This window comes from Cyprinus carpio, chromosome A2, assembly GCF_018340385.1.
Source record: "Cyprinus carpio isolate SPL01 chromosome A2, ASM1834038v1, whole genome shotgun sequence".
NCBI classification, from domain to species: domain Eukaryota; kingdom Metazoa; phylum Chordata; class Actinopteri; order Cypriniformes; family Cyprinidae; genus Cyprinus; species Cyprinus carpio.
In genome coordinates this window covers 24,935,916-24,960,091 of record NC_056573.1, presented here as the reverse complement: position 1 = coordinate 24,960,091, position 24,176 = coordinate 24,935,916, and the positions used below count along the sequence as shown (strand labels likewise).

General features: G+C 35.6%; 1 protein-coding gene across 2 annotated transcripts; it reads right to left on the bottom strand.

Moving 5' to 3' along the window:
• Positions 1 to 2,358: 2,358 nt before the first annotated feature.
• On the bottom strand, positions 2,359 to 23,853 carry LOC109083243 (FYVE and coiled-coil domain-containing protein 1-like). Of its 2 annotated transcripts, XM_042712171.1 has the most exons (18): positions 23,773 to 23,853; positions 23,154 to 23,254; positions 22,514 to 22,620; positions 20,632 to 20,757; positions 17,313 to 17,419; positions 14,466 to 14,609; positions 14,281 to 14,356; positions 9,702 to 11,825; positions 9,534 to 9,626; positions 9,052 to 9,170; positions 8,784 to 8,951; positions 8,469 to 8,612; positions 7,407 to 7,600; positions 7,102 to 7,228; positions 6,593 to 6,688; positions 5,772 to 5,982; positions 4,243 to 4,352; positions 2,359 to 4,151 (listed from the first exon to the last, which is right to left on the bottom strand). In XM_042712171.1, the coding sequence occupies exons 2-18, from the start codon at positions 23,203 to 23,205 to the stop codon at positions 4,073 to 4,075; spliced, it is 4,077 nt and encodes a 1,358-aa protein (XP_042568105.1). In that variant the 5' UTR covers positions 23,206 to 23,254; positions 23,773 to 23,853; the 3' UTR covers positions 2,359 to 4,072. The 2 variants fall into 2 exon arrangements, with proteins under 2 accessions (XP_042568105.1, XP_042568112.1); XM_042712178.1 differs by lacking the exon at positions 17,313 to 17,419 and having other exon boundaries at positions 23,773 to 23,832.
• Positions 23,854 to 24,176: the final 323 nt, after the last annotated feature.

Genomic DNA, 24,176 nt, shown 5'->3' with positions numbered 1-24,176 from the left:
GTACTTTCAAACCAGCTCTAGAAACAATAAAAAATAGATAATTTGCAAAACTAAAACAAAGTTCCACAGTCATTTACCTGTGAATAAATGTTGAAATGCCAGCTGGGATGTGTAATATACATAAGCTACTAAATACCACAGGAATAGTGGTATGGCAGACATTCATTATGAACACTGCCACTAATTCAGATTTCTTGTTGAAAAACCAATGTGTTTTTTTAAAGGTAATTTCTTAAATAATCACATCTGTTTCCCCGAACCCTGAATATGTAATTGCAGGCTGGTGGGTGTATATGTGTGTGATCTAGGATTTGATATTCAACTCACATTTTTGTACACCCCCTCCCCCAGTTCTCTCTCTTTCTCTCTCTCTCGCTCTCCCTGTATGTGTGTAAATCTCTGATCATTTCAGGCCAGTCACAGGATGTGATCTGATTTACAATGGGTTCATTAACCTTGGGAAACGGTCTGGACTCTGCAGCAAAAACACACTGTGCTCAGATGGACTTCGCAGTGATCTCAGCGGCGCTCGCCCTCTGCAGCGAAGCCGTAACCACGGGCAACCGGCATCTGAGCATGACTGCATGCAGCCCTGGCAGGGAATAATCAATATCCTTAGTGGACACATGCATAGAGACTGAGCTCATCACAGTTCCTGGAGCAGATGGCAATGCCATGAGAGCGGTTAAGGGGTGCTGGTGGTCTGTGACTTCAGTGTTTTGTTCTACAAGTATTACACATAATGAGCATTGTTAATGTGAACTAAAATTACAACTTAATTATTTTATTTTTGTTCATTAAAATAAAGTTTAAAGAAAAAAAATGTAAATATTAGATGAAACACTTAACAGTTAACTAAAACCATAAAACATTCTTTTATTCAAAAATAAAATGTTTATATACACTCACTGGGCACTTTATAGGTACACCTGGCTAGTACCAGGTTGGACCCCCTTTTGCCTTCAGAATTGCCTTAATTCTTTGTGGCATAGATTCAACAAGGTGTTGGAAAAATTCCTCAGAGATTTTGGTCCATATTGACATGATAGCATCACGCAGTTGCTGCAGATTTGTCGGCTGCACATCCATGATGTGAATCTCCCGTTCCGCCACATCCCAAAGCTGCTCTATTGGATTGAGATCTGGTGACTGTGGAGGCCATTTGAGTAAAGTGAACCCATAGTCATGTTCAAGAAACCAGTCTGAGATGATCTGAGCTTTGTGACATGGTGCATTATCCTGCTGGAAGTAGCCATCAGAAGATGGGTACACTGTAGTCATAAAGGGATGGATGTGGTCAGCAACAATACTCAGGTAGTCTGTGGCATTTAAACGATGCTCAATTGATACTTTGGGGCCCAAAGTGTGGTAAGAAAATATCCCCAACACCATTACACCACCACCAGCAGCCTGAACCATTGAGACAAGGCAGGATGCTTTCATGTTCTTTATGCCAAATTCTGACCCTACCATCTGAATGTTGCATCAGAAATCGAGACTCATCAGACCAGGCAATGTTTTTCCAATCTTCTATTGCCCAATTTTGGTGAGCCTGTGTGAACTGTAGCCTCCGTTTCCTGTTCTTAGCCAACAGGAGTGGCACCCGGTGTGGTCTTCTGCTGCTGTAGCCCATCTGCTTCAGGGTTCGATGTGTTGTGCGTTCAGAGATGGTATTCTGCATTCCTTGGTTGTAATGAGTTGCTTTTTTTATCATCTGTAACCAGTCTGCCCATTCTCCTCTGACATCTGACATCAAAAAGGCATTTTCGTCCACACAACTGCCGCTCACTGGATATTTTCTCTTTATCCGACCATTCTCTGTAAACCCTAGAGCTTGAAAATCCCAGTAGATCAGCAATTTTTGAAATATTCAGACCAGCCCGTCTGGCACCAACAACCATTCCACATTCAAAGTCACTTAAATCCCCTTTCTTCCCCATTCTGATGCTCGGTTTGAACTTCAGTTTAACTAGTTGCTGCCATGTGATTGGCTGATTAGCAATTTGTGTTACCAAGCAATTGAATAGGTGTACCTAATATAGTGGCCGGTGAGTGTGTGTGTATATATATGTATGTATGTATGTATGTGTATATATACAGTATATAAAGCTTATTTATTTCAGATAAACTCCAAAACATTTATCTATTTTAAAACTTTAAAAATGAAAAATATTAATAAATTAAATGAAAAAATAAAATAAGAAAATAAAAATGATATTAAAACTTATTTTAAAAAAGACAAAACTACAAATGTACTAAACCCACCTCAAATTAAAATAAAAACAGAAAACATAACAGTAAAAACTAATTCAAAATATTAATAAAAACAATAAAAGTAGCTCAATGACACAACATGGCTAAATGGAAATATATGTCTATATGTATTTATGTAAGTAACAAGTATGTATGTAACATTTATAGATATACAGTCCGGTGGGGGGGGGGGGGTTCAAAGTAGAGTCACGCCACCAAGTAGTTTTAATTCAGCTCCATTTCAAACTAGCTGTAATATAACATTACTGTTATATCACAGCTCTTTACAGTAACTGCACATAAAAAAATACTGCTAGTCAATCTGATATGCTTACAGTACTCTGATCAAGTGCTATCAACAGCCTCGGAAACACATTCAGAAAGTGCAACAGTGAAGAATTAAAGCTTATTATTAAAATTCAGCCATTACAAAAAGTGTCATTTACAATGTCCACCTTCAGGCTGGAGTTATCTGTTACTGCACCACCAATCTCATTTATGCAAAAAACACAGTCACTGACTTATTGCTTATAAATTTTTCCCTGGCGTCAGCCAAATGAAAATGCATTTTTTTGGTTGAAAATAAACAAGATGGCCAGGAAATGGAGTTTCCTCTTATTACTCTGCAGTCGTCCCTTCAGAATACAGATTATATGTCTGCACAGAAGTCATAGTTGACTTATAAAGCTTTGAAAAAGACCTACGATGCCCATATTATGAGAGATACACTATGCAATCTTATAAGTACTGTAAATATATATAATTACTATCCATTTATATCAGTTTAAAAGTCCTGAATTTTTAGCATCTGTTACACTTACATGGATATTAGGTAGATGGAATAAAAAAAAAATGTTAAAGAAACAGACTGATGTCTCTGTATGTGAGTAATCGGACATATACAGGTGCATCTCAATAAATTAGAATGTCATGCAATGAATTTAATACACAAGTTTCACAATTTGAGTTGAATTACTGAAATAAATGAACTTTTCCATGACATTCTAATTTACTGAGATGCACCTGTAAGCATCTCCTTCATTTCTATATCACTAATTTCATTTCAAAACACAGTAATAAAGCTCTTCTGTAGTGCATAATCTGTTATAAGAACCAACTATTTTCATCTGTTTTACTACTGAACATGCCAAATTTCAGGGGGGATTTCCTTCATTGAGTTTTTTTTTTTTTTTTGCTGTCCATTCCCTTGATAAGTATGTCAGAGTTATTGTACCATTCTGGCTATTAGAGTTTGCCAAGAGGGAGTTAAAATCATTCATAAAAGCTTATGAATGAAGAGCAATCATTCATAAGAGGAATGTGGCTTTTGAATTACATAGAGGGTGAATCTCACAATGTGTCCAGGTCGTATTTCACCCCAAATTCAAATGAACAAAAATAAGAAATCTTTATTTTGTATAAAGAAAAATTAAGCTTGGGAGCATTTAGACTTTTTTGTTTTTTTTGCATTTTGACATTAATTTTCATGACAATTACACACATTTCTCCCATTCATCTAATGCATCTGAATGTTTTGTTGTTGTTTTTTTATATATTTTTACATTTTTCAGTAACAAAAATTTGATTTTTGCATGGACAGGGGATTCAAGGGAAAAAATAATGTGTCCTAAAATGTATTTTATTTCATTACGAAGTATAATTTCCCATTTCTTTCATTTGATTGTGGGATTTTTTCAGTTTTGTGAGATTCACCACACAATTATAAGCAGCATTATAAGTTTGGCTTGATAAACAGCCATATTCCTGGACAAGCAGTCCCATAACCTGGCACAGACAGAATTGTGTATGATTTGTTTTCCTATGTAGAACAATCACTTCCACTACAGACCTCTGGCTTCTCTATATTCAGTTTGTACTGGACTTTCTTTGAGAGGAACCTACAAACAGGAAGAACAATAAAACATGAACAGAGTTTAAGAGAGAACGACAGAAGATCTGCTGGAGGAAGTAACTGATCTCAATACGAACCTGGAGAAGGAGTTGTCAAATATAAGAGTATATTCTCCAGGGTTTCTGACCTTCAACTGACCCTGAATTGTTTCCTTATGCGAGTTACATCTCGTCAGAGGGATCAGAACCTGAAAAAGAAGAGCCAGGTTTGAGGATCCATTCGTTATTACACTAAGGCTTTCCAGACATCATCACCATCTTTTAAACACGTTGACAGGTTATATAGCAAAGGCTACATTCATTTCAAGGTTCAAAGTTCAAGGTTCTTTATTGTCATTTCATGTTTCACACATGAAAAGAAGTTCATACAAATTTTGTTTCATGTGTTAAACATGAAATGACAGAAAAAGGAACCTTTAACCTTGAATAAATGCAGCCTTTTTGATAAAAAAAGAAAGAAAAAAAGTGAAATTGTGAAATATAATTACAATTTAAAGTAAGTGTTTTTTCTATTTGAATATATTTAAAAATGTAATTTATTCCTGTGATGAATTTTCAGCATCATTACTCCAGTCTTCAGTGTCACATGATCCTTCAGAAATCAATCTGGCATGATTTATCAATGTTGAAAACAGTGCTGCTTAATATTTTCAGGGTTCTTTTATAGTGTAGAAATTTAGAAAGTTAGAAATATAAAGTTCAAAAGAACATTTATTTGAAACATTATGAATGACTTCACTTTTGATCAATTTAATGCATTATTGCTGAATAAAAATATTAATTTCTTTTAATTTCATAAAATCTGACAAACTTTTGACCAGCAGTATAGTTTGATATATTTCATGTAGCTTGTTTGGATATACCTAAAATAATGTTTTAATATAATGATAAACATTTAAAAAAGTGAAAGTGAAAGTGACGTGACATTCAGCCAAGTATGGTGACCCATACTCAGAATTTGTGCTCTGCATTTAACCCATCCGAAGTGCACACACACAGAGCAGTGAACACACACACACTGTGAACACACACCCGGAGCAGTGGGCAGCCATTTATGCTGCGGAAAAATGCAATCAGATGAATTTAAGTGAATTAATAAAGTATATAAAACTCACATTATTTATCTTTTGAAAAATGCATTTGGAGGAATATAAGTATTGTATTACCACATCTAACACTGAAATAACTAAATTCTAGGAAGGTTTGATATAATCATGGGCAGTAAATTAAGCAGCATGATAACTGTAAACTAACCGCAATCAAAAAATGGTTATTTCACATGATGTGTTATTTAAAGTATAAAATAAAAGACATTAATTTATATAAATATGCATAGTTGAAACATAAACAAGCTACATTTCTGATTAGAATACTACAAATAGAGAGCTAACATAATCAATTTAAATCCAAGCGGATTTAAATTGGCTGGACAGCAGCAGTATGACATAAGCTGGCACTCTGGCGCATGGACCAATAAACTGAGTTCATTTCCAAGCATTTTAATAGTGGGGTTCAGTTGGCACATGGACCAATAAACTGAGAAATGCTGATGAATTTATGGCAAAAGCTGTTAAGCGTGACAGCACCACATGTCATGCGTATGTTACCTTGGCTTGTTCTAGAGGCGTATCTAGGTTCTCTCTGTACACCACGCTGAAGGCGATGCTCTTGGGTTCAGAAGAGAAGACCCAGCTGATCGTAAGACCCGGATGTGCAGCGGTTATGAGAAGGACACTGTAACAGCTGGACCTGATGAAGAGTTCTCTGGACTTATCGCCAAACTGAACCACATCCTCCACACTGAACGGCACAGACAGCCTGTGAAACAAAACACAATGCTGGTCATGGAAATGAATAAATACTGCCATTCTAGATTTATTTTATTTTATTGCTAGAACAATAATTATTATTTTTATTATTACAAATAATAACAATAATTACACAAAACTCTTTAGGCCATCAGGTTCCATCATGAGCGTTGCGTGTCTGACTAATGGTCATGGGAATTTATAAATATTGTAATACCAGATTTTAATATATTTTGCAGCAATAATAATACTAATACTTATGATTATAATAACAATAATCTAGCAAAAATCATAAGCACATCAGGATCCATCAAGAGCATTTTGTTTTTCATGCACAGAATGATAAAATATTGCAATACTAGATGGTTTTTTTGCCACAACAACAGCAACATTAATACTACTACTAATAATAATTAGTATTATCATTATTATGAGTACATGAGTGTATATATGAATATGTGTGATGTGTCTCACTCACTGTCATGGGAATGAATGAAAACACTAGATTTATTTATTTTGCACCAATACTAATAATTTTAATAATAATATATAATAACAATAATTGTGCAAAGATCAAAACAGAATCAGGACCCATCATAAGCATTGTGTATCTGACTCACATTATCTCTCCAGATTTCAGCAGACAAATCTCAGCGTCCTGAACTGAGTCAATCAGTTCATCTGAATCTTCTGTGCTGGTGATGTCACTGCTGCTTCTGCAGACATATAGTACATGCACTTACAGGTCATTTCCTCTCATAAACTTATCTAAACACAATCTAAAAAAATAGCACACATCGTAGCAAGTGATAAATCGAAACTAGAACAAAGCCAGCAAGTTTCACTATCATGTTTACTTAGTAGTAAATTAAGATGCACTGGCAGGCACCATGTGTTCCTGTCAAATTTGCTCTGATGAATGAAATAAATCCAATAATGAAACTGAGTTCAGCTCAGCAGGAGCAAATGTAATTTTGCACAAATTCAATGCATTGTGTTTAGTGCAGATAATCTGGGCTAACAAGACAGTGTGTGTGTGTGTGTGTGTGTGTGTGTGTGTGTGTGTGTGTGTGTGTGTGTGTGTGTGTGTGTGTGTGTGTGTGTGTGTGTGTGTGTGTGTGTGTCTCACAGCTGTTGTGTTTCTGAGGGCAGCACAGTGGTGTAGTACAATGAGTCGCTGTCATGGACACAGTTCACTTCCTCTTCTGTGATGATGTCATATGCTGTGTCATCTTGTGGAGGGGACTTCAGTGCCCCTGTGAGGACAACATTCATATTACACACAGAATTACAACCCGTTGTCTGAAGAAAGATCAGATTTTACTTTTACATTGAAGGCATTTACAATCAATGCACAGTCCATATTAAATCACATAAAAAAAAACTCCTTAATGGTTACAAAGCATGTTTGTTTTGCCTTCTATACCATCTTACCTGGGACACCAGGTGTGCTGGTTCGTGTAGGGCTTGATATCGGGCTGTGGGCTGAACGTACAGGACTACCCAGATCTGCATGTCCAGGACGGCGCTGACTGAAGCAGTCCTTACAACAGCGCACACTGCCGCCGCCCTGGTGGAAACTTGTCTCATGACTGAGGCAGTAGTAACAGAACGAGCGCCCACACGACCTGTTAAAAAATATAGAAAATACAAAAGCTATTATTTTGAACTTTCTATTCATCAAAGAATCCCAAAAAAGAAAACAGCACAGTTTCCACAAAAATACAATGCAGCACAACTGTTTTCAACACTGATAATAATAAGAAGTGTTTCTTGAGCAGCAAATCAGCATATTAGAATGATTTCTGAAGGATCATGTGACGCTGAAGACTGAAGTAATGCTGCTGAAAACTCAGCTTTACATCCCAGGAATAAATTACATTTTAAAAAGAGTATAAAATAGAAAATAGTTATTTCAAGCTGTAATAATTTTTCACAATATAACAGTATTTACTGTATTTCTGACTAAATAAATGCAGCCTTAGTGAGTATAAGAGACTTCTTTCAAAAATCCCCAAACTTTTGGATAGTGTAGTTACATATTTTTGATACAATGACAATTATTATGCTTTAATGACTACATACAACAACAATTAAAAAAGTGTAATTTGAACAAAAATGGTAATTATTTCTAAAACATTATATTACAAATTTTTGTAAATATTATGTTACATGAAAATATTTTGTAGTTAAAAACAACTTGGATGATTTACCAATCAGAGCAAGTAAGGGGTGTACAAGTATACTGAAGGTTTACAATAGCAACTACAAAGTCAGAGGACACTCTTATCATGGACTTGTATACTGTGTATATATAAGAAACTGTGACATTCTGTGTCAAACACAGCTTGGACAGAATTAACTTTCACTGGCAATTTCTAGGGTAAAAAAAGGTCTCAATTCGCCAAAATTGTATTTCAATGCATCTAGCCACTGAAAGCCATAAGAACGCCATTTGCTAAAAATGCCATTTCCTCTTAAAGTTTTACACCTGACCTGCAGCTATGTTTGTGCAACATCCAGCTGAATTGGTTGCGGCAGCTCAGACAGTATGTGACGTCTCTGTCTGTCTGTTCCTCAGCCCTCTGTTTCTGTTCAAACTCCAGTGCATCAGACTTCTGCCACAAAGCATCTTTGTCCCTACAGGGGGTGCCAGAGTTCTATGAAGAACAGCTTGCAATAATTCAGCAGATACAGTAAAGGAATTTTCAAATGCATTTCTTGGGTTGTATGGAACATATATTCTGATGTGTTAGATAAATAATAAGATAAGATAAAAAATATGGTAAATAACTACTGTACATAAGTCACCTTATGAGCTCAATGAGCCTCTCCTCCAGATTCTTTTTGGTACGATAAAGGTCATCTATCTCAGCAGACAACTTCATTTCAATGGCTTGCTTCTCCATCACACTTCTGCTTAAGTTCACACCCAGTTCATTACAGGACTGCTTTGCAAGAGCCAGTTCCTCCTCAGCTCTGACAAAAAAACAAGAATCCGGCCATCTTATATGCTAGTTTTTTTAAATATATATTTTAATGTATTGACTACCTCAAAAGCAGTACAGGAATCTCTTACCTTGTTAAGTCCACTCTGAGGTTTTTTATCTGTTCCTCTTTCTGATTTATTATAGTTTCAGATTCACCAATGAGGGCATTTTTCTTTTCGATCATCTGACTGTAATCGCTGTTGGCAGATTTTAAGCACAAAAACACATGGATGCAAAACCTTGTTGATTTTCCTTGCATTTAAAAGACTTCTAATCTGAATATTTAGGGTTGGGAATATTTAGCCACCTCAACCTCCAACATGCTAAATACTTGATATAGAACAATGTCAATATCATATTTACATAGAAAAACAATTAAAAAGCAGTGCGGTGGAACACGAAAACATGTTCTGCATGAATGGCCCCTAAAAGTAAGTTACCAAAATTATAACAAACTATTCAGTCCATTCATGTAGAATAGATTTTATTCATTCACAGGCTTGCATTTATTGTTTATCCTAGGTAATGAAACAGCAAGTAATGTGAAAGATAATACGACCAAGATACCAACCTCAAGCTCCAAAACTTTGGACTCAAGACTTGAGACTTTCTCAACTTCGTTGTCCAGCCTCTTCCGTAATGCATCCAGTTCCCCATTCAGACTTTCAGAAAGACATTATAAACAGCCTGAACAAAACAGAACAAAACCAACATCTATGAGAATTTTTACTTTAATTACCTGCACCAGATTTTGATGGTGCGCAGCCTCATCGCTCAACTGGGACTTCAGTGTGTCCACTTCTCTCTGTCGTATCTCTTGGACGCTTTTGGCTTCCTCTTCCATCTGTTCAAGCCTCTCCTGCAACTTCTGCATGGCTTCTGGGAGTCCATCAGTCTGCTTTAGCTGCTCTTGGAGTCTTGCATTATCTTTTCTCAAAGCCTCCATCGTATCACTTGGAGTTTCCACCTCCTCCTGCGCCTCCATCGGTAGCTCCTGCAATTTGTTAGAAAGCTCTTCCCATCTTAACTGAGCCTCCTGGTTCTGCCCCATCAGCATGCAAACGTGAACCCCAAGCTCGGCTGTCTCAGTGTTGGCCCTGTGTGGTAAGGCCTCATGAGCCTCTCTGTTCTCAAGCGCAAGCGTGCTGTTCTGCTTCTTCAACTCGTGAAGCTCTTCCCTCATTTCAGTCAGGTTTATTTGGATTTCTGCCCGCACCTGAGCCTCCATATCCCTCTCCTTTACGAGAGTGTCCTCTCTTTCCCGACAACGAAGCAGTTCCTCCACATGCCTACGGTTTAGCTCTTCAACCTGGGACTTTAGTTGCTCCGTCTGAGCCTGGAGATCCTCTCTGGATGATTCCATCACTTCTTGAAGAGCCTGGATCTTCATCCTCTCCTCTGAGCTCATTAAAAGCTGCGCCCGGAGGTCCATGACTTCCTCCTGGAGTCTGGAAACCTCCTTCATGTTGAGCTCAAGTTGGGCCTCAGCCAGAGCCAACCTAGAAGTGGATTCTCCATTATCAGCTCTTGAGGATTCACTGGCCTCTTGTAGGTGTCTAGAAGTTGTCGTCTTGTTCTCCTGTGGAACTGCAGCACTCTCATTTAATTCTTCCAGCCTAGATATACTCTTCTCCCCAAGTTGTTCAATCTCAGTTTCCTCACTGTTCATCTGGCCATTCTGGATGCACTCCTCAAGATTTTGGTTCTCCACTGTCAGTCCAGCCAACTCCAATCTGGTTCTCAGTTGCCTCTCAGAGGCCTGTGTGGCAATCAGTTTCCTCTCTAGGGCATTCTTGGTTTGCACCAACTCCTTGCCGCTCTCCTCATTTCTTTTCACAGTCTGGATCAGCTTGCCATTGATCTCCATTAAACTTGTGCACTGGTTCTTGTACTCTTCCAGTGTCTTGGCTTGCGTTTGGAAGCACTGACTCTCCACAGTCAACCGCTGGTTGAGATTCTCCAGTTGCCGGATCTTCTGGGAAACGGTGGACAACTCTGTCATCTTTCCATTCAGTTGTTCCTCAAGTACACTTTTGTGTTGTAGCTCCTCTTCTATCCTTTTCTTGTGCTCCTCCAATTGACCATCCTTGGCCTCCAGTGCTCTCTGTACGTCCTGCAGCTGAGTCCGTAGGTTCCCCGTTTCCCGCTCCTTCAGAGATAGTGCTCCCTGAAGGCGATTGATGGTCATCTGCAGCTCATCAGCCTGCTGCATTGCAGTTGTTTGTTCTTTGTCGGCAGACACTCTACATGTGTCCAGCTTGCCTTCCATCTCCTTAAGTTTCTCCTCCTGAAGCTTCAGCTCCCGGGCAAGTCTCTCAGCTAGTCTTGCCCGGTCTTCGCTTTCTCGTTTACCCTCAATCCTTTCTTCCTCTGCCTCCTTTAGCTTGGTCAGGAGCTCTTGGATCTTCCAGGCCGAGTCGCAGTAGTTGGCGGCCTGCTGTCCTTTTTCACTCAGAGCTCCGTCGAGCTTTGTCACCAACTCCATGTTCCTGTTCTCTGCAATGCTCAGTTTGGCTTCTAGGTTGCGTTCTGATGTCCGTAGAGCCTCCAGCCCCTGTGTGGTGGTATGGAGGCGATCTGTGCACTCTCTAACAGCTTTTACCATCTGCTGCTCTACTTCTTTCTCTTGATTAGGACCTTTAGCCAAGAGTTGTTCCTGTTGGTCTTTGACCACGGCCCTCAGATCAGCTGCTTCACTGGTGAGTTGCTGGATCTTCTCTTGGAGCTCTTGTTGTTTTAACTCTGACTGGTCAAGCTCAATGCGCAGGTCCTCAGAAGCACTACCGGACAACTCACCTAATTCCCCCAGATCACCTAGCTGACTGGAGCCGAAATCTTGGCCTGGAAGAAACTCCTGAGCTTGCTGCATGAGAGAAAAAAAAGGTCAAAATGAATCAAAAGTGACTATATGATTGCATTGCATTAGGAAAACAAAATCTAAACCAAAAAAGAAAACAAAATGCATTCACTCACACTGGTCTTTTGTTGATACTGAGAGATATCAAAATATTGGTATTGTGGTATTAAATCCAAAATTAAATTGGTGGTACAAACTAACTAGACACAAATCAATTTAAAATTAAAAGCGTTCAGAATGGCATCTTTTATGTAATGTAATTTACATAATAAGAATAAATACTTTTTAAAAGTACTGAGTTTATAACATAATAGCTGTAACATTTTATAGTAAGTGCCTTTATTTCTTTTCCTTTTTTTAACTACTGACAGACACATATTGTGACTATGCACCGGTGTCAGAGGTGGAAAGTAACGAATTACATTTACTCGCGTTACTGTAATTGAGTAGCTTTTTTGTGTACTTCTACTTTTTAAAGTAATTTTTAAAATCTGTAATTTTACTTTTACTTAAGTATATTTTGTTTTAAGTATTGTACTTCGCTACATTTTAAAATACATTAATTACTGAGTGAGTAAAAAAAAATAAATAAATAAATCGCTCCCTGTAAACTACTGCAGTAAATAATGGGCAGGAGAGCAAACTGGCGCTAAAATCACAAGAAAGATGCAGACGGACAAAACAGGCGTTAGTGGTGCAGACACCGCTGAAAACAATACCCCTTCATATTCTGAAGTTGAACTCGAAGGAAATGAAGTGGACCCCTGGCCATATTTATGCTTTATTGTGCAGTGTAAGCTGTGCTTGCCAAGGGAGACCAAGCAGCTTATAAAATCTCGACAAGACATCAACCCTTCGTAAGCATGTAGAGGTAAGCTTAATAACTGCATCGTTGCATTGGTGGTTAAAATGAAGCTTTGACATTTTAAAAAGACAGTGGTGCGGAGTGTGCGATATATATCGCCTGCGATAATATCATAATTGTTTTAATGATGTGCACGCGCATTTATAGTGCGTTATTTCACTGTGTGATTCAGTCTGTAGAAATGCATTTAGAATGATCACAAAATTGAAGATATACAGTAGGGACAGAAAATTTACATATTTATATCATTTCATATAGTAAATCAAAATCACACAAAGAATGCCGTCTTTTCCTCCAAAAATTATCATGAGTATATATATATATATATATATATATATATATATATATATATTTTCAACAGGTCAGTAAACAAGTTAATTAAGAGACTTGTGTTTTAGACACCATATTGCCTGTTTTTGCTCTATTTCTACAATAAAAAAAATAATTCCAAACACAGCCATCATAGCACAGTTTTGTCTCTGAGCAACATGACAGTGTTTCGTTCCTGAATGAATCAATCGTTTAAATGATTTGGTTCAGTCGCAATGACTCACTTATTAACAGTGACTTGCTGACACATACAACCCAATTTAAAATCAAATCTAAAGTATCTTTTGATTTTTTTAAATAACTAATTTCTTATCATTTCAAATGAGTATTCAACATTATATGTCTTGTATATCAAAACATTATTCATGCATGTGTAACTGCAGGTTAAATGCATTCTTGTCCTGCATTAAACATTGTGTAAATACATCTAAATGCCACTTCTGATGAAGCTTCTGCATTTCCTCTGCATTGAAAAGATGAGTTTGTTGATACTGATTTGCCTGGTAACAGCCCAAATATCTTATTATTCTAAATAACTGATTCCTTTAATTAAAAACAACTGGTTTGAAATTAACAGGCCTATCCCAGGGGTGTCAAACTCAGTTCCTGCAGAGTTTAGTTCCAACCCTGCTCCAGCACAGTATCATGTAGTTTTCAAATAAGCCTAAGTGATTAGATTAGCTGGATCAGGTGTGTTTAAATATGGTTATATCTGAACTGTGCAGAACTGTGGCCCTCCAGGAACTGAGTTTGACACCCTTGGCATGTCCCATTTTTGCCTCCCTCCCACTGTTAAAATGTAACTAAGTAACTTTTACTCTGAGTTCTGAAAATTTTAAATGAGCTACTTTTTACTTTTACTTGAGTAGATTTTTAGACTGGTACTTTTACTTGTACTTAAGTAAAATTTCATTAATGTAATGGTACTTTTACTTGAGTAGAATATTTTTGTACTCTTTCCACCTCTGACCAGTGTTGTTACTGTTAACTAAAGTACAACTTAAAAAAAATAATTGTTTTCCAGTAACTGAAATCAAATAAATAAAATAAAATGTCAAAAAACTTAAATATAAAGATCTTAAATGAGAATTAAAAATGTTGCCTTTGCAACTGAATTGAGATGAAAGTAATTTATGCGAAATATAAATACTTAAAAAGCACATAACAAAATCAGAGATTATGAGGATATGATCAAAAGTGATTACATTGATGTTTCTAAAGTCTATGGTGTTTCCAATGTTACAAAACCTGTGAGTAACTACTAACCAGACTGTTGACACTTGAGCAGCGGCTGGGTGGTTTCCACGCATGGGCGGGTGAGACAGCTGATCCCAGAGTCTTTCTGTATGTGTGAAATGCACATAAAAATCATGTAATTTCTTACAGTCTAAATGTGTTGAAATAGGGACTTTACTATTGTGATATGCATGTGTTGAATCCTCATGAATTACCTTGCAAAAGTGGGCCAGTCAGAGTCAAGGTCGTGACCTCGGAATGCTACATCAAACTGGACCTCATTGAGTTCATACAGGTGGTTGATGATATCAGTGTTCAGATGGGACTTCAGGAAGGGACTGCGTTCATAATACCACTCACTGTGAATGACAAACAAAAATCATTACCACTCATAAACAAGACTGGAGTTGCTTGTTTCTCAGAGATGTTACACCCTGTGCATTTCTACAAATTTAGCTTTTCGTTTTGTAACATAAAAAACACTGAAATTTGGAAAACTGTGTTTTCAGTATTAATAAAGTATACAAAATAGCTGACATTGCATGTATTTATGCTACTTTGAGATCAGAAGTTTCTTGTTTCAGAGAAGTGAAAGCGGGTTAAGGAAGAGATATTAATGTGTGAATGAGTTTGTTTTGAATAAACTTTTTTAGGTCTGTTAAATAAAGAGCAGCTTTGCACTAATGCATTAACATTCTCTATTCAAATTACTATGTTGTGTCATGTGCAAAAACAAAACAAATACTAATTACTATTAAAATTAATTATTTGCAATTTACTGTAAAATAATTTGCTGACATCTTCAAAAGACGGGTAGCAGAGCATGCATCTCTTTTCATGCAAGCATTTGTTTTCGTGTGAATTTTCAACCACACTTTAAAGCCAAATGTGGTTCGCGCTTTCCACCAAAATGGTTGTTTACATGTTTGATTATAAGTCTGATGCATACGTGCATCACATCAGTGTTATTTTACTATAATGGAGATACTATCATAGTTTTTATTCATATTTTTATTAGTTTGCAGTTTTCTATTTTCATGTTCATTTTAGTTAATGTTTTAATAATTTTGTTTATGTCATTTTTATTAGTTTTGTTCTGCTTTTTAGAATATGACTACATAGTTTTTATAAATTTTTTGATTTCAGTTTTATTTGTTTTGGAACATCAAAATGAGAAATGTTGCCATGGCAACTAGCTGAAATTAAAAATGTTTGTGATTTGTTATATTTTATTTTATTTAACGTTTATTGTAAGTAACTAAAGTTTTTTATGGTTTTTGTTTGCTTTTAGTAACCTGGGTCACCTGATGTACTACTGCTATTTTTTATACTAGAATGTCATACTTCTACATTCTATCATCATTACTACTTCTCATGTTAATTTTTAGTTCATGTCAAATAATACACATTTTACTAGACATTTACTGGAAATACAGATGATTTTTGTACTTTAACCCTCTGGAGTCTAAGGGTATTTTTGGGGCCTGGAGAAGTTTTGTCATGCCCTGACATTTGTGCTTTTTTCAGTTTCTTATAAATATCTAAATGGCTAAAGTCTAATCTCACTGTAATCAGCACAAACTAGGCTATAATAATAGGTGAGCAGCATGTATGTACATGATTGTGTTTTTGAGAAAAAAAAAATGTTATGTGTGGTTAGTGAAAAACTAAAAATGTTAAATCAATAAGGCAATAAAATACATACAGAACATTGGTTCCCAGGACTTTTGAGAACTGGAGCTTGTAGCCTAGAATTTTTCTTTCTAAATGATGTGAAAATCATCTTGTTTACTCACTCACAGAAAACAATATATTGATTTAAATTTTCTAAGACACAATTTTCTAAATTTTTTTTGTTGGTAAAAGTCATATGCGAGTAGGCGTCAACTATCATGAATTCACACCTGAGAAGACAAAGGCCTGCATAATGAGCTGCATAATGAGCCATTCAGTCAGCTGTGTCACTGAGAGGGATGAGTTACAAGAAAGAATGTGAGGACAAAATAAATGTATATAATTTTATGTTTGTAGTTTATGTAGAATATATTTAATTATCCAACAACATAATTTAATATTCACTTGTGAGTGCAGTTAAACAGTTTATTAGGAACAATCAAAGCTGACTTTCAAAGCTGAATTTTTAGCATCATTACTCCAGTCACACAATCCTTCAGAAATCCTTTTAACAATCTGATTTTCTACAAAAAAAAAAAAAACATTTACTGTTATTATTATTATTATTATTATTATTATTATTATTATTATTATTATTATTATTAATGTTGAAATGAGCTGAGAATATTTTTTCAGGTTTTTTGGGGAGGGGGATAAATTGAAAGAACAGCATTGTTTGTTACATTTGTTACAGTTACATTTATTTGTTACATTTATATTATTTACATCAAGCTTTTGAATGGTATAGTATTGTATATTGTTATTGAAACTTCTGTTGTGTGGGTGTATTCAAGCCGCGCGCTTCAGTGAAACATTTGAATCTCAAAAGCGCTCTCGGTGCGGGGGCGTGGTCGCATTATAAGATAATGAAGGGAGACGTGAAAAACGGGCATCGCATTGTTTTCATATGGATTACTTTATCACAGAATATTTGTTTTCGGCAGCACTTGTTTAGTTTAAAAGTAGACATGTCAGGCTTTCTATAGATATATCTCTCATGTCTCTTTGTTGAGTATTCACTGAGTTACAGTTCATTTTAATGACGCGTTTGTAACTGAAGATCACCGCAGACAAAGGCTGCAGACAGCACTCCTTGTTTGTTATCTTTATTTTATAAATGCACAAAGTTTTGTTGTTATTATGTCTGTATACAAAAAAAGTAGACCCTTTACAGATTCGATTAATGTATTGCTCTTATCTGTACGATCAAAACTGAAAGTGTAATTTAAGTTCTTTTCGGGGTTATCAGGAGAAAATGCCTCATAATGCGTATACGTGTTAATCGACTTCAGAGGGTTAACAAAGCATGCATTTGGAGCAATGCATCAATCATCCTGTACAAGTACAAGTTCCCATTAAGATGTTTACATTTTTGTTGAATACATTACCATGTGGTTTTGTAGTTCATAAGACATTGCTGAAGAGTGTCTGCCAGCCTTTGGTGCACCAGACAGTAGCGGATGAAAGCCCGTCCTTTCCCTAACGACGTCTTCAACTAAATCACACAGGGTAAACACAAAGGCCTTGCATTCAATAAAGAATAAATGTTTGTTTTGAAATGAGACCTGAGCATGAAATATGTTCTGGATAACTTTGTACAAATTACACAAGTTTCAGTCTGACCACAACACAAAATCTTCTCATTTTGTTGATCACATCCGAAAATCCCATAAGATTCTTATGGTAATGGAACGAGATGACAGGTTGAATAACAATAACAATGCACACGTGAACATAATAACAGTGCTAACAACAACTGACAATCGTTTTTTTGCATTTTGAAAGGAAGCAGTAACTTGGTTCAAAGGTCAATGTGCAGGTTATCTGCTTGAACATATACATCACTACATTATAGTACACTTTTAAAATATAAAATTCATTATTTTGCACTTGTGTTCCTTTTTGGTATAAGAAACATCAAAATTTTGGCAGTCAGTCCGAGCAAATAATGAATCAAGAAAAAGATTTTGATTCTGTTCTGTTGATTTGGCACAGCGGAAATGAAAGGTCAAGCTGAATGAACTACATAGTGGGATACAGTATTCAGTGCGGTGTGATCTGGTTTTAATCTGCACATTTTGGCAAATGCAATAATAGGACATTTCTGCATTCCATGTATACACTAAATTTGAACACTGTACCTAGTGTTGTATACAGTGCATGCTTAAAAAGTAGTATGTAATAAGCCAATCTAAACACAAACGATGTCTTCTGTCTGTGGGACAGCAGACAGAGGATTGCAGTGGGTGACCAAAGAGCATAAGGACACCAGGTGGAAATGTTACACTACTGCTGAACGCTGGATTTCTAGATTTGTTCTGGATTTGTTCTGGATTCGAGACTCACAAAAAGCTGCATTTCAGTGACAAATGAATTCTGAAGAATTTTTGTATGCATTAACAGTTGTTCTTTAAATGAGGAAAAAAGGATGCCCTAATAATGAATTCAATTATAATCTGTGAGTAATACCAGTTAATGTCTAAAACTGATTGTGTTGGGAGCAGTACACAAAGAAAATGATCCCCCTTTAATCTATATAGGTGAGTCAAAAAAAAAAAAATCTGCATGTTGTGGGTGATGGCTAGGTGGTTTTTAGGGTGGTTCAGGTGGTTTCTTACTGACTAAGATCCAAAAAGAAGTCAAAACAGCTCTCCTCTATGATATTCTGGTCCTAAAATAAGGCTCAGGTCCCTCCTTTTATGAGAAAAACCAAGTCTTCTTGGTTTTCAATAAACTACACAATTTAGAGGCGGACAGTAGTGAAGTATTTTTACTCTGCTTTAAAAGTACTTTATCAGAGTTTTTCTTTAGAAAACTTTACTTCACAACATTCCAAAACATAATATTGTACTTTTTACTGCACTATATTTCATATTAAATATCACTGAATACTTAATTTCATTAGAAATCTATTACTTTCTTACTTTTACTCAAGTAAAAGTAATTCAAAGATTTACTTGAATACCAGAAATGTTTTAATGTTCTTAAGTATTAAAGACAAAACAATCAACAGCTTTTATTTATGAAATGTAGTGCAGTAAAGAGTATGACATTACGCTTTGGAATGTAGTGAAAGAAAGTTTTCCAAAGAAAAAAACTACAGATACTTTTTTAATTTACTTGAGTAAAGTAAAAATACTTCACTACTGTCCGCCTCTGTTAGTACTATGTCAGTGGCACAAATGGTGTGGGATGAGATGCATGCTAAAAAAAAATGTGATATTTAAAGTTTAATACTTAAGCTTAGTAGTAATATTTAATACTTTAGTTTATAAAAATTTTTTATATTTTAGAACAGTGGTTCGTCTCCCACATTATGAGCAATGTTAATAGTTATTCACGTCATAGCAAACAGCAGTAAAAACCACCTGCCTTGGTAAAGAAATAGCATGCCTGTGTGTATAATGTACAATTCTTTTTTCTGTGAACTTTATAATAATCTTTGTGTGAGTCACTACTGCTAGTCGAATACCTATACTGTATATCACATGACCAACCTGAAGCTGAATGCCACTGTTTCCTGCCTTGAAGAGTGTTTTTCTTTTGAAAACTTTACTTCACAACATTCCAAAACATAATATTGTACTTTTTACTGCACTTTATTTCATATTAAATATCACTGAAAACTTAATTTCATTAGAAATCTATTATTTTCTTACTTTTACTCAAGTAAAAGTAATTCAAAGATTTACTTGAATACCAGAAAGTGCTACATTTTTAATGTTCTTAAGTATAAAAGACAAAACAAACAACAACTTTTATTTATGAAATGTAGTGCAGTAAAGAGTATGACATTACGCTTTGGAATGTAGTGAAAAAAGTTTTCCAAAGAAAAAAACTACGGATACTTTTTTAATTTACTTGAGTAAAGTAAAAACACTTCACTACTGTCCGCCTCTGTTAGTACTATGTCAGTGGCACAAATGGTGTGGGATGAGATGCATGCTAAAAAAAAAATGTGATATTTAAAGTTTAATACTTAAGCTTAGTAGTAATATTTAATACTTTAGTTTATATTTTTTTTTATATTTTAGAACAGTGGTTCGTCTCCCACATTATGAGCAATGTTAATAGTTATTCACGTCATAGCAAACAGCAGTAAAAACCACCTGCCTTGGTAAAGAAATAGCATGCCTGTGTGTATAATGTACAATTCTTTTGTCTGTGAACTTTATAATAATCTTTGTGTGAGTCACTACTGCTAGTCGAATACCTATACTGTATATCACATGATCAACCTGAAGCTGAATGCCACTGTTTCCTGCCTTGAAGAGTGTTTTTCTTTTGAAAACTTTACTTAAGTAAAAGTAATTCAGATTTACTTGAATACCAGAAAGGGCTACATTTTTAATGTTCTTAAGTATTAAAGACAAAACAAACAACAACTTTTATTTATGAAATGTAGTGCAGTAAAGAGTATGACATTACACTTTGGAATGTAGTGAAAGAAAGTTTTCCAAGTTTTTAAAAATCTTTGTGTGAGTCACTACTGCTAGTCGAATACCTATACTGTATATCACATGATCAACCTGAAGCTGAATGTCACTGTTTCCTGCCTCGAACCCTCCAGAGAGGTGCAAATAAAAAACGGATGTAAAAAATGTCAGAACGCCAACAAACATGAAAGTGTGAAAGAGAAGTGAGAAGGCAGGCTGGAGCAAAACACACACCGGCTGAAGAGAGTTTTGGGCTCGTGCGGTGGATTACCTCGGGGATTGATTTGACAAAGCGAATGCCGTCATTAGCTCCTTTAATCTTGGCCAAGCAGTCACAGAAATAGTCCCAGTAGTCTTTCCTGCTGCCCAGAAATGTGGTCCTCTCTTTCTGGTCAAACTGGACACAGCGGACACGCAGGTTAATCTCAATGCAATCACTCTTAACATGACGTTTAATTAAATATGAATGTGGAGATGCCCAGTCATCCAGGTCACCATCATTTTTATGTCAAACAACAAGAAACTAGTTCAGTAGTAACAAGTGAATTTCACAGGATATTCTACTTTTTGTAAAGTTACAACTACAGTAGCTCCACCAGAAACTTTTTCCACATTTCTTTTTACTGATTGTTGGCAAAATTCTACAGAATTGATATATATTGCAGTTGTACTATAACTATTTTTGGTAACTGAAATATAGCTGAAATACAAATAAATACAAATATAACATGAAAAACTCTGAAACAGAAAACTGGAGATGTTGCTTTGACAACTAAATGAAATAAATAAAGTAGTAAAATTACTAAAACTAAAAATGAAATAAAACTGAATTAAAGCTATATGATAAAATTACATGCACATATTAAAGTTTCTAAAACTTAAACTAAAATTTAAAATTAAAACATAAAAAAGTTTATTCAAAATATTAATGAATACTATAACAGCATATAAATAGTACTAAAATAAAACTTAAGTCAAATTAAACGTCAAATTAAGATTAAAATGAAATGAATATGTACTTAACCAATTATTAAAAATAATAATAATAATAATGAAATTAATTATGTCCCCTGGCTCACAATAAGTGTAGCAAATGAATAAATGAGTAATCTTTTCTCCCCCAAATAATCGGACCCTTATTAAATTATGGTCAAATTTGCACTAAATACTGCACTATTATTGATAGATAATATTTTAATGAAATCAGTGAAGAAACAAAAGGCAAGGATGAATAGAACATTGTCTTAATTTTGTGGAAATTTCTGCCGAATTCTGTAGTTGCAGATTCCACGCTGGGCTACATATACAGTAACTTCAAGACAGAGTTCCTGATGAACAAAGAAAACTCAAGCATTAAAGGGTTAGTTCACCGAAAAAATAAAATTATGTCATAAAGGACTCACCCTCATGTCGTTCCAAACCCGTAAGACCTCCGTTCATCTTCGGAACACAATTTAAGATATTTTAGATTTAGTCCGAGAGCTTTCTGACCCTCCATTGAAAATGTATGTACAGTATACTGTTCATGTCCAGAAAGGTAAAAAAAAACATCATCAAAGTAGTCCATGTGACATCAGAGGGTCCGTTAGAATTTATTGAAGCATTGAAAATACATTTTGCTCCAAAAATAACAAAAATTACGACTTTATTCAGCATTGTCTTCTCTTCTGGGTCTGTTGTGAGCGCGACGGCTGTGACTGTTAACGTACGACGCTGCTGACGTGTTCTCTGGTGCGCCCAATAACAAAGATAACACGTCAGCAGCATCGTACATCAACAGTCAAAACCGTCGCGTTCACAACAGACCCAGGAGATAAGACAATGCTGAATAAAGTCGTAATTTTTGTTATTTTTGGACCAAAATGTATTTTCGATGCTTCAATAAATTCTAACGGACCCTCTGATGTCACATGGACTACTTTGATGATGTTTTTATTACCTTTCCGGACATGAACAGTATACTGTACATACATTTTCAATGGAGGGACAGAAAGCTCTCGGACTTAATCTAAAATATCTTAAACTGTGTTCTGAAGATGATCGGAGGTCTTACGGGTTTAGAACGACATGAGGGTGAGTCATTAATGACATCATTTGCATTTTTGGGTGAACTAACCCTTTAAAAGATAAAGACCTTAAAGACCGTGCCGTACCTGCAGAAGGTACTCCAGTTTATAACAGAACTTGTGAAGGCTGGAGCTGTCATCGGTGATGGGCTCTCCAGAATCATAATGTTCTTTGCTCAACTCAGAAACTGCATCTGCATAAACAGTTGAGTTTTAGCAGAATACAGAGTGAAAATGTGAAGTGATTTGCTTAATCTCCTTTAAAACAACTCGCCTCGTTGATTTCATAAGAGGTTGCGTGAACATTTTAAAGCAAAGCACAACAATTCTCCAAATTTCAATAACATCTTAAGATTTCAATGACTTATTCAGGTCTGGAAAATTACAAGTTTAAGTTTTCCCTGACCGCGGGACTTTGCGCAATTAATTGCAAAAGACAATCGTGAAAATAGTGTGTAGAGCAACACGAATTGAACTTCATCAATAATGATTAAAAGGTAGCACTGTACATGCCAAGCAATAACATGCTTGCTGAACACTTAGCTATGATTATATTTCATGTGTTGTGGTAACAGAGAATACAGAGTATGTAGGGAAATTTTGCTGTGTCTCTTGAAAAAGCTACAAAATTTTTTAAAAAAGTTATTGTCCAATCATAGTGTCAAAGAGACTCAGTTCACGTGATTGTTCACACATGCAAAACTTCACATTGAGTGTGTGATTTTACCATGCAAATCTCTGATTATTCTCTGCAGCTGATTTTCTCCCACTGTACTCATGGTAGGCTGAATCTGTTAGTGTGGATGGTTCATAAAGTCAGCATTATGCCTGTAAAACCAAAGGGAAAAGAAAAAGGGGTGGTACTAAAATAATAAAGACGACAATAAAACAGTGCACCTCAAACAGTTTATGATGATATAACAATGTGACAAAACAAAACATCCCACATTTTTTATTATTTTAATTCTGAATTTATTTGTATCATTAAACAAATAAAAATAAAAAAAATAAAAATAAAAGAATAGTTACTGATCTAATCTTGATGTACAGTGTTTTACTTTTGTTTTTAAACGTAGGGAAATTCACTGGCCAGAATTCACAGTTCTTTAAAAAAAAATATATATATATATATATATCATGGTCACCATGATTACAGACTAAAATTATAAATAATATTTTTAATATATTTAAATATTAAAATGAGACTAAGTAGCCATCTGCTAAACTTTAGCGTTTAGCGCTTTAGTCATATTTCTGCCAGAACGTCAAACTATCGTCCGTATAAATATATGTATGTTTGATAAACATATGTAAATAGTGATAAATAGATGTAAATGAAGACATACAGTACAGAAAGACGATCTTCCTCATCGATTATTTACTGTAGATACAACCCTGCTGCCATTACAGGGGGCGGTACTAAGAGTGACTGACAGCAAGCTAATCCAATTAGAGGCGAAAACGAAATAGCAGATTCCTTCGGAGCGCACCAAGTTTGGTTGCGCGAAAAATAAAACGCAGTGAATAAACTAGTGTCATGTGATGATCAATAACAAGTGCAGCGTCACCAACAACACAGACACATTTCAGATGTTCACATATATATGTTATGATTAATTACTGTACAACTAGAAAAAGATCAAAACCAATAACCAGCAACAACTAGTTATATCAGTGCTTCTGTAGAGTCATTTTATTAAGCAGGTGTTTTCAAAAAGAGATACTATCAGGGCTGATGCATAGAGTCTTA

Coding starts and splice junctions, on each gene's coding strand:
- LOC109083243 (XM_042712171.1), bottom strand. CDS start 23,205: ATGAGTACAGTGGGAGAAAATCAGCTGCAGAGAATAATCAGAGATTTG. Junction 8,613..8,783: donor AGGCTCATTGAGCTCATAAG/GTGACTTATGTA, acceptor CACCCCCTGTAG/GGACAAAGATGCTTTGTGGC. Junction 6,689..7,101: donor CCCTCAGAAACACAACAGCT/GTGAGACACACA, acceptor ATATGTCTGCAG/AAGCAGCAGTGACATCACCA.